This window comes from Heloderma suspectum, chromosome 15 (genome assembly GCF_057233095.1).
Source record: "Heloderma suspectum isolate Gila_16-S chromosome 15, 16-S_ref, whole genome shotgun sequence".
NCBI classification, from domain to species: Eukaryota; Metazoa; Chordata; class Lepidosauria; order Squamata; family Helodermatidae; genus Heloderma; species Heloderma suspectum.
Genome location: NC_139472.1, coordinates 12,577,214 through 12,588,025, shown reverse-complemented (window position 1 = coordinate 12,588,025; position 10,812 = coordinate 12,577,214). Strand labels below are relative to the sequence as shown.

General features: G+C 45.0%; 1 protein-coding gene across 1 annotated transcript in view; it reads left to right on the top strand.

Moving 5' to 3' along the window:
- Positions 1–2,987: 2,987 nt before the first annotated feature.
- MMEL1 (membrane metalloendopeptidase like 1) overlaps positions 2,988–10,812 on the top strand; it is a 68,651-nt gene continuing 60,826 nt past the window's right edge. The window contains exons 1-2 of the mRNA XM_084822074.1: positions 2,988–3,458; positions 3,634–3,797. Coding sequence (XP_084678200.1) covers positions 3,409–3,458; positions 3,634–3,797 — 214 coding nt within the window. The 5' untranslated portion in view covers positions 2,988–3,408. The remainder of the gene's footprint in view (positions 3,459–3,633; positions 3,798–10,812) is intronic.

Below are 10,812 nucleotides of genomic sequence, written 5' to 3'. Positions count from 1 at the left end.
TTCTTTACTGTCTTCTGAGTCAGAAGATGTCATGTGAACTGTGGTGTTTGTAAAGCTGTGGCTTGTCTTGGCAGGTTTGAAAGGCACCGTGGCCCTGGGCTTCCTACCACTGAAGGTCACAGCAGAACTATCTCGTTAATCCAGCGAAACTCACAGCTTGTGTCATGATCAGGGCGGAGAGCAGAAAATCTACATTATGCCATCTAAAGTTTAAGAAGCCTTAGGCAGTTCTCTTTTGATGTTGGCCAGATCTCACAGGAACGTATGACCAGCTGTATTGACGCTACTGAGTTGAACACATTTGATAGCTGCTCCCTCTCTCCAGGGATCTCCAGGGGCTGTAGGTAGGGATGTCCGAGAAATCTGCAACAGAACCAAATGAGTCTGGATTTTCATGAATGCCACCCATGGACTCCACAGCGGACTGGCTTTACCCCCGTCAGGCAGATTCCGCGGACTTGCACACCGATTCTCTAACATTCCTGAATTTTGTGCAAATTTTGTCATAGGAAACTCTGCAAAATTTTAAAAACAGCCAAAAATCCACATTTCCCCCATAGGCTAAAGTGTGAAAATGTGTGTGTTGGAGGATTTGCGCATTTCCACATGTGTTAAATTGCGCGATTGTGCAAGTTCAGAAAAAAATCTGACTCCATCAGAGGACAGGAAAAAAGGCTGGGAGGCAGGAGGGAATCTCTTGCAGCCTATTCTCAGCACCCTGGAAAAACTACAATTCCCAGATTCTTGGTTGGGGGTGGGGGATGCAAGCCACATGTCAGCAGGCATCATTTTGGCCAATTTTGCTGCTCTCCTCACCCACCCCTGCTCCCACAAGGAGAGCCCACCACTGCCATCTCCAGCCGGGGCTCCAAGGACCCCTGCCAGTTGTGGTATTTGCTGCATCAAGAGAATAGCTGGCAGGGTTCGCCAGAGCAGCCACCCTGGCCAAAATGCCTGGCTCTGAGGGGGTCCTTCCTTGGGGCCAGGCATGTCAACATCCTGCTCAGCTGCAGGAAACCTGACCATAAGTACTGTCAGGATCAGGGCTCCACTAATATACCAGGAAGGGTGGCACAGCCAGGCTGAGTATATAAACTCTAATTTGTAGCCTGGAAGCTGCTAATGTAACAGTCTCCATAGACCAGTTCTTAGTTCAGCTTCTTTCTAGAAAGCTCCTGTCCTATTCATAACTAGCCACTCTTGTTTCTGGACAGCTCCTTGCCCTTGCTTAGAAGGCTAGATTGGAACCGGTGAGAGGAGAACTGGTGACATCTCCCATTAGACAGCGTGCCAAGGATGGGACCATGTTGTGACACACACACACACACACACGTGTGTGTGTGTGTGTGTGTGTGTGTGTGCATAAATCCCTGTTTTTAGTAACTGTCCCGGTCTTGTGGCATTCCACCTCCCAGGATACTTTTTGAGGCCTACCAGATTTGAGAAAGAAGGTGAAAAAGGCCTTCCCCTTGGAATGGGTGAGGGTAGCTTTTATTGTGACCCATTGGTGGATGGAGTTTAGTCAGGGAACGTTTTAATGTGGTCTGAACTAGCGAAGGTTCACCTACAGTGCCCCTCTGAGGCAGTTGTTGAGGGACTTCAAGCTTTGGGGACCTTCTTTGCTTTTTACCAGAACCCAGAGCTCCACCAACTGGAGCCCTGTGAAAAGTAGTGGGCTCGGTGGAGCTGGTTGCAACATGGTGGCTCAAGAGCTGGAACCAATTGCCTGTTGCCCCCTGTGATCCCTATATTGGTTTGGCCTGCATATACAAATGGGAGAGGTGGAAGGGCATGATGGTTTACAGAGAAGGAGAAGGGGGTTAGGGGATTGTGACATAGCAGGCCATGTGCTCTCTCACCCCAGGTGGCAGGAGAGCTTGTGCCCCATGATCTGTCTCCACATGGGGCTGCCCATGAGCTAAGAACACCAGGAAAGGGGCCTTCTCAGTGCTGGATGGTATTCCAGTTTTGGAATGCTCACCCCAAGGAGGTCCATCTGCTGTCCTTTCAGGGCCAAAGACTGCTGTATCTTCTGTTTTTTAATACCCGCGTTCTCTGTGTGTGGCTCCCATCTTCTCCCTTTCAGTGATCCCACCAAGCAACGGGGACAGCTCAGAAGCAGAGCACATGCTTTGCATGTAGAAGGTTCCGGGTTCAATCTTTGGCACTGTCGGTAAAAGCACTGACCAGACCCAGGCATGCTTCGCTTCAGCAAGGTGGCTGCCTCACATGCCTTCAGACCATGTCCTGGGACCTAATGAAAATGATGATTCAGATTTGTAGGGCTGAGCTAAAATTTCTCAAAAGCTGTTTTTTCTCAAAAAATCTATGAGATTTTTCTTTTTCTCACCCCGCCCCCCCCACCCCAAAAAGGTTGCTTTGCAGAATTTTCTCTGCCAACAACAACATTCATTGGGGTTGTGGTCAATGAAACACACACACAAAATGTTCTGGAATGTCATGAGGTCTGGGGCATTGTGGAGCATGTTGCTGCTTGCCCCTTCATGAGTTCAGGACCCCCCCACCCCCCGGCTCCATTCATTGTTAAAACCTGCCTCCCACCTAGTGTGATGTTTCGAGAGAGAATGCATGATGGTTGCTAGACATTTTGGCACGTGAGCGGCAGAAAAGGTATAGAGTCTTTGCTGCTTTCTGCAACTGACAAGACCAGAGGAAATGAATGACGGCCTGCTGGGGTTTTTTGCTTTCTCCTCTGCTCTGTATCCCTGTAGGGTTTTAGTCAGCCAGCCCCTCTTGCAACAGCAGCCTGATCAACAGAATGGTTTGATCATCTGGAGATGGAGAAAAGAGCATCCATAAGCAAGTGGGAGAGAACTCGGCAGACGCCGAGTCTTTTTTTCCCTTCTCTTCTTCTTTTCCTGCTTGTTGTTTATGTGATGTGTGATTGGGGGGGAGATAATCCTCCTCCCTCCCTCCCTCTCTCCCCACCCAGCCTTTCCATCGCTCTCCTCCGCCTCCTCCCCCTCCTTTTCCTTGGGCTCATTTGCTGGAAGAAAGCAGCGCCGCAAGGCTGAGCAGAGAAGTTTTGGCATGGACTTGGGAAGACAGAGGGACTCAAGGTTGAAAACCCCAGTCCACCACCAGACTGGCAGCTTGTCCACATCCTTGCCATGCCCTGCAGCTGCCACAACTTCTGTTAAAAGACGACGAAGTGCAGTGGTGGTCTCAGCATCTGGTGGGACCTGGTTTAGATTCGCAGGATTTTAGCAGAAGCTGACGGGACTCCCTGAGTCTCCTCCTTGGAGAGAAAAGATCCTAAGTATCCAGAAGACTCACCAGTGAAAGAGAGACCTAAAGCATCTTTTTTTCGGATGTAGGTTTGCGCAGGGAAGTTTCCGCAGCCACCTCTGCTGATCAAAGCACATTCCGGTTCTGCAAGCACGGGAGATGGAGAATGAGGTTGGGAAATCGGTGGATAACCAAATGGATAAATACATGTAATTATTTCTAGGTCTTTTTGCTCCTTTTCTTTCTCTGCTTCTTCTGCATTTCCACCGTTGTCTTCCTCACTGCCCTGCCTTCTGTTCTTCTGGCAGTTTCTGGATTTGTAATACTTCTCCCCCTCTACAAAATCAGACACATTCTTAATCATTTTGTCCCCTTCTCCCATAGAGTGACCATAATGGGGAAATCGGAAAGCCAAATGGATATTGTGGAAAAATCAACCAGATCTGGGCAGAAGTCCTGGAGCCTGGTAGCTATCAGTCTGTCTGTGCTGCTAGTTCTCATGACCTGTGCCGTGGTTGCCCTTGTAATTCTGTACTCAAGCAGAAGAGGTAAGAGAACTACAGTTATCTTATGTGGCTTCCACATATCTTTTAACTACATATTTGGGTTTAGCATCTGCAGAGCTAAAAAGAAGTGGGAAGAATTTGCCGCTATTTCTTCTGTTTGGGCTTATTTGGAAGTTCACTTATTCTAAAGCAGGAGTGGGGAAGGTGTGGCCTCTTCCAGATGTTTCTAGACTGCAACTCTGATCAGCCCCAGGAAGCTATCCTAAAGCGTTGCTTTCTTTTCCAATAAGGAAGTATGCATTAATTCACATCAACACCAAGTGCATCGTCAAGTTCAAGGGGTAACTCTCAACTTGAAAATAATTCAAATGAAGCAAGGCCCTGGTATAATCGAGGGTTCTATCCACAATACCTGACATTGGCTTACAGTGGGCTAAGAATGACCCCGAAATTCGAGGAAAAAAGAGATCTCTCTATGTGGGTGGGTGAAGTTTCAAATGAGAAGCAGTATATACATATTGCAAATAAATAAATAAATAAATAAATAAATAAATAAATGGTTTAAATGGCTGGACACAGTCACAGAACATCCAGGTTCAAATATCCATTTCCGGCACAGTGGCTCTGAGCAAGTCACATTATCTGTTCCATACAGATCAGATATTATGTAATCTATATCGGTCCCTCTACTTCCAATGTTCAGAGGTGTCATTCATTGCTCATGTAGCTAAAATGGCACTACCCATGCGCAAAAGAGAAGAAGCTTGGGGAAACCCCAAAGTGTACAATAGTATAAAAAATCTTTAAAAGCCCACCCCCCTCAAAAAAAAGAGAAAAAAAACAGCACATTGAGGGCTGGCTGTATTCAGTAGACACAAAATGCCAATTGACTGTTGTGTGGGGATGGAACAGAAGATCCGAACTGCAACATTTTTTCACAGGTCGTGTGTTTGTATGTATGTATATATACTGGTCTACACACACATACACACAAACACACATTTGTGAGCCATTTTGGTGCGGAGAAAAGAACACCAAATAAATTTAAAAATTTAAAAATGGTTTGAAACAACACCAAACACTTGACTCCGTAGTGCATAGAATATATGTTTACATCTATCTGTGTAAAGCATTTCCCTTGAGTGCGTTGTCTGTCCGCTTTCTGGGTGTCGGGTCCTTGTTTAGACAGTCATAGATCCATTAAAGCTAACGCGGTAAAGCAGAGTGTGCACCAAGCATGCGTGAATAATATAATTTGGTATCTTTTGCAAAAACTCAAGTGCAGTCTGTCACTAGAAGAGAGTGTTTTAAAAGAACACCCACACAGAGTTGGGAGCGCAGAGACATGCTGTATTTATTCTCCCATAAAAACCTTCTTTGAAAGGTGCCAGTGAGGTATTGGAGAGAGAGGGAGAACTAAGTAATAGTTTTCATGTCACTGGCTTGCTCTCTCCAGTAAAGTGCCTGCTGAATATTTTGCTTCCAGGTTTGTAAAATTATGCATGTTTAGAGATGTATGGGAATTTTGTTTCTGCTTGCAAACCATGCCAGCATGTCCCTTTCGACGCCCCAAACTTGAGTGTGAGTGCAAGCACACGTCCACCAAAAATATTCATAAATTGCCGAACAAGCTTGCAATTGATTTGTGCAATTTTCTCAGTTTGATTTGCACAAATTTCCTAATTTGTGCACATTTCCCCATAGATCAAATCAGCCCTGCTTTAGTCTATGGAGGAAAGTAGGAAATTTGTGCAAATTTTACATTTGCTCTCTGGTCAATTTGCACAATTTTCCCACAGAGCAAGTAGTAAATGCAAATGGGAGTCAGGCAAGAGAAAAGCGGCAAGACAATGTTTAGAGAACCCTTGGGACCTTGAACATCGCTCATTCACCCATCCCTATGCAGGGTGCAGCTAATGTTGATAGAGAGAAGGTTATTTCTAGAGCTGTGCACAGATGGCCTTCTGAAATGCTCCACCTTACTTGTGGGCAGAGAAATTTGGGAGATAATTTCACCAAATTTCTCCAGGGGGAGGAGCAATTCTCCACAGTTCCTCCCAGGTAGGGCTCCCATTGGCATGGTGTGTAGCACAGCTGCTTTCTTTTGGGTAAGGTTTTGGAGGTTTTCATGTTGCACCCGCATCAACTGTCTTGGCAGGCCGGCCCCCAGTTTGCATCCACCACAATGCAGGTGCGAGGGGGAGTAGTGCCATGCGTTGCTCCAAGGATGAGGTGGAGTGAGTACTCTGCCAAAATCAGTCCTCCAATTTCCTGAAAGTTTTGTTCCCCATGAAAAGGGCTACCATTGTTCTGCCTCTTTCTCAGGGCATTTTATAATTTATTTTTGTGGTGTTCGGGGGCTTACCTAATCACAGCAAGCCTCCCAGGCTGCCTGCACTTCCTGAGCTGAAAAAGCCCTAAGGGAGGAATTACCTCAAGGTGCTTTAAACTGGGCTTTAATTGAAGTGTAAGGAACTGAGGAGGCTACAGGCGGCCAGATAGATGATTGTGCAATGAAAAACAGGACACTTGTCCTCAATCCTCAGCCACCTCATAAGTAAGGTCAGCCCAAGGAACCCAAATCCAACCCATGAGAATGTCTCCAAAATTTCTTCACCATTGAATTTCTTTTCGAAAGCAATTTCGCCTCTGTCAAACTGAGTGAGAATGGTAAAAAAATAAAAAAGAGTGAGTGAGAAATTTTTGGCACAACGCTAGTTATTTCTCCTTCTCTCATAATACTAGAACCCAACAGGGTGATCTCATGAACGGTGGGAGATTCAGAGCAGAAAGACTTGTTCACTCAACGTATGGAACAAGATGTGGTGATGACCACCAGCTAAGGTGTCTTCAAAGGGGAATTAGACAAATTCAGGGGGAACAAGGCTGTCACTGGCTTGTCATCATGATGTCTAAAGGGAGGTTCAGAAGCAATCTGTCTCTGAATACCATTTGCAACCCCTGGGGAATGTTGTTGCCCTGCTTGTTAGCTTCCCAGAAACATCTAGATAGCTACTGTGTGGAAGAGAATGCCCAACTAGACAGATCCAGCAGAGTTCCCTCTTATGTTTAGGGACTTTTCTTAACATTCATGAAATGGTACAATGCATTAGCTAAATCACTTACCATCAAAGGCAATCCAGAAATGTGCCATTCCAACAAAGAGAACCTTTCTTTTCAGGACAGGGGCATGCCACTGTTCGTTTGTTTGCTTAATGTTGTTATTACACAAGTACAGAATGAATAATACACTAGACATCTAACTGCCATGTTGAGTTCAAGCTGCCTTTTCTATTTCACTTTTTAAATGTTTAAACAACGCAGGAATGAAATTTTATGTTTCTTTATCAAATATATGTCCTGTTGAACCAGTTGCTCCAGTTTAGGACCAAACTAAACATGACAGGCCTTGACTTTGCCCTAATTCTTTGCCGCCACCGCCACCACCACGAGAGAGAGGGAGAGAGGGAGAGAGAGAGAGAGAGGATCTGCAGGAAAAGAAGAAAGTGCTTCACCTGTGCTACATGATTACAAGTGCTTCACGTCAGGCAATTTTCCCAAAATCTTCAACAGTCTGCTGTTTTCCCCATGGAGGAAAAAGATGCAGATATCCTTCTCTCTTCTCCTTCCATTGGAAAAGCAGATGTGGGTGATTTTGCATGGGAAAAGTGACTCATGGGAAAAGGGTCTCTCCCCATCACTCCCTACTGGCCTTCTGCTCAAGATGGTCACCTTCCACGTTTGCTAAGTTTTCATTTCAAACAAATGAACAACCACTGGGCAAAATTCCACACAAATGTATGTTATATGTATGTATCCCTGGCACTGCAAATAATGATGAAATGTTCAATGAAACATCAACCATGGCAATTAACTATCCAGTAAAAAAGCAGACAGAAGCACGTGATAGACTTGCAAGACAATCAGTTGCCATCTACTTATACCAAAACTTTGCCAAACCAACATATCTTTCAGCCAAACTAGGTAATACGTAAAATAATGCATGATCACATTTTATGTATCTGTTTGCTTTTGTTAAATAGCAGCTGGCAGACTGATCAAGATGGAGACCATGGCATTTAGGGAGGAGGAATTAATTATGTTCTTCCATGCTAAGATCCTAACAAAAATCTCATCACCACCATCAGCAGCACCAGCGGGAAGGAATCTCGTACTGGTGTGAGTGACAGCTTCACTCCTAACTCAAATAGCAGCCTTGAAGGCAATTTTTGTGAGGACTACGGCACAGTCAGAAAGGTTGAAGCCCCTGCCTGTGTGGTCTGGAACCTGATCACAGCTCCCATTTAATAACAAAAAGCAGATACCTGAAATGCAACCACAGAAGTCATGTGTCGTCTTGTTTGGCCATTGATCGGCTTTCTAAGAGATCAAGAACAAGGCAGATGGGCATCGCTGTGCAGGCATGCCACAAAAGGAACTCCCACACTAAGAAAGTTCTGTGCTTCATAGGCACTTCTCAAAATAGGGAGGGCCAACAGGGCCTCCCCAGATCAACAGGGCCTCCCCAGATTTTACAGCCTGCAGGGTTAAGGGTTACATATGGAAAGCAAGGGTACCGTCAAGACAGGATTTGGGGGGCAGAGGTTTCAGGCCCACCTCAGCAGAATGCAGAAGGGCTGGCTTATCACATTTTGAAGTAAGTGAAGTGATATACATTACCATCTAAAGAGGGTCCTGCCATCAGACCATTAAGTCCAGAATCTGAAATTCCCTAAGTGCACCACTGATGGAAAGAGATTTTGATTGAGTACCCTGGCTGAAGTTGTTCAGGATGGAGAGCAGGGGAAGGTTATGTCAGCATAAATGACTGTGAAAACAGGCCCTTAGAGGGGGTGAAGTTCTCTGACTCAAAGACTAAAAATAGCAGACCATGTAAGAACATATATTCCAAATAAGAAAAACAAACACAACTTTACCCATTGGCCAAAAAAATGATAATGCTATCAGTGTCGACAAAATCCTCCAAATGTTTGACATTCAGTAACGCTCTGCAGAAAGTTTACACATATTTATATCCTTTTCCCATGGTGATGGGAGTAAAAATATCCTGGCGATTCTGGGTACCAATCCCTTCCACACCTACACATGAGCAAGGCCGACTGGAACCAAAGGAGGCCATCAAGTTGTATCGGATTACAGAAGTTCTTGGCAGGAATGGGAGGGGGAAATCATCTCCTGTTTGCTGGAAAAGTAATATGTTTCCACTGTCTTGACAGGAGCAATTATGAGTGGTCAGGGATGACACACATGTTCCCAGTTTTTGAGTCCAAAGAGACAAAGACACTTTCAAACATGCAAACCTGGGCAGTATCCAACTGTGATATTCCGCAAACTCAAGTAGCGCTAGCAGAGCTCTGCTGAATCTTTCTGTTACACAAGTAGTTGCCCTTTCTGTTACGCAAGCACTTGACAACAGGCTGCATGATGGGTGCAAACCAGTTGCACAACCAGAATGTAAAACTGCTTGTGCAGACGTAACTGGAGTTGGATTCTTCTCTTGCGCGTAGCTCAGAATCTAGTTTCCACTAGCGCAATGTCACTTGAGCTAATGGAATGACACAGCCGGATACTGCCCTTTGCCTCAGCAAAGAACAAGGGTGAATGGGACTCTCGATATTTTGGCTTGTAGGTTGCATTGGCAGGGAGAGGGGAGAAGAAGGGTGGATCAATGCCAATCTAGAAAACTTCCCTTCCCTTCACCCCACCCACTCATAAACTGGCAGAGGACCATGGCAGATGTCTCCAACATTTAACCTGATTGCCTGGTCAAAGGATGTGGCAGGAGATAGGTATAGATGGACCAATCTGCTTCCAGCCTGTGTCAATTTCACACGTGGTCATTCACATGTCCATGCATCCAGTTTCCTCCTCAATACGCAGGGCTGTTTTTTCTTTTTAAAAAAAAATACGTACTTTGGGATGTATTTTCTCACAATATACACATTTTAAAATATATTTTATCTTAAAATCTGAGTTTTCTTACACATTTGCTCACACATTTTGTCTAGTCGAGAACCGCATCACAACATTCAGCAAAGTACAGACACTGAAGGATAGCTACATTGTTTAGCAGGGGATGCTGATTAAGTCCATTCGAAATGTGGGCTGAACAAATCCTCAAGCATCCCTAGCGGGAGAAAGGGTAGCTGAAGGATCTCTTGACTGTTCCTGGACTGCTGTCCGCACACACCTGCTTTCCATGTGGCACAGCTTATTAGTGACAGTGGATTAGGGAGTGAGTAGGTGACAAAGCAGGGAGGAAACAGCAGCAGAAGTCATTCACCCCTCATCTCCTGCAGCAGTAGACTTCCGGGTATATTAATGTTCTCCAGGTTTTGAATCTGACCAGTAAACAAACAATCCAGCAGTGTCCAATTCCAAACCATGCTACACTGGGGATGGATGTCAATCTCGGTTTCTTTCTGTTCCTCATTTTTCCAAATTTGGCTCATCCCAAAATTTGAGCTTTTTTTTTTTTTCCAATCTCAAGTTAGTTTTTTAAAGTTCGCATGAAAATGTGTACACATTTTTCTGCACATTTCTCCTAATGCATGCATTTTTACATGTGATTTTGCCTAATATACACAGTTTTGTAATCAATTTTCCTAACAGAATGCATTGTTGATGTTACTTTCATGAGTATATGCACTTCTGTGTACACTTCCCCCTGATATACATATTTTCTATGTTCGTTTTTTAATTGGAGAACTCCACCGCAAAATTTGGAGAAGTGTGAATTTCGAGGGATAACTGAGTTTCAGTTCACATATTGGTTAAAAAGGGTGAAATCAGATAACTTTGCATGGAAATGTGTAGTGAACTAATCTCTCCCCCATCCCTATGCTGTATGACTGAACTCCTGGCTGGTTCATCCCTTTTGCTGATTAACTTCTTGGCACATTCTGCCTCAGTTCCAAGTAGGGATGTCAGAGAATTCTGCGACAGATTTCGGTGAGGCCGAATGCCAGTGCATTCGGCCCCCCGAAATTTGTCACAGAACGAAGCCCCCGCCCCCCAACCCACGAAAGGCCTGCGA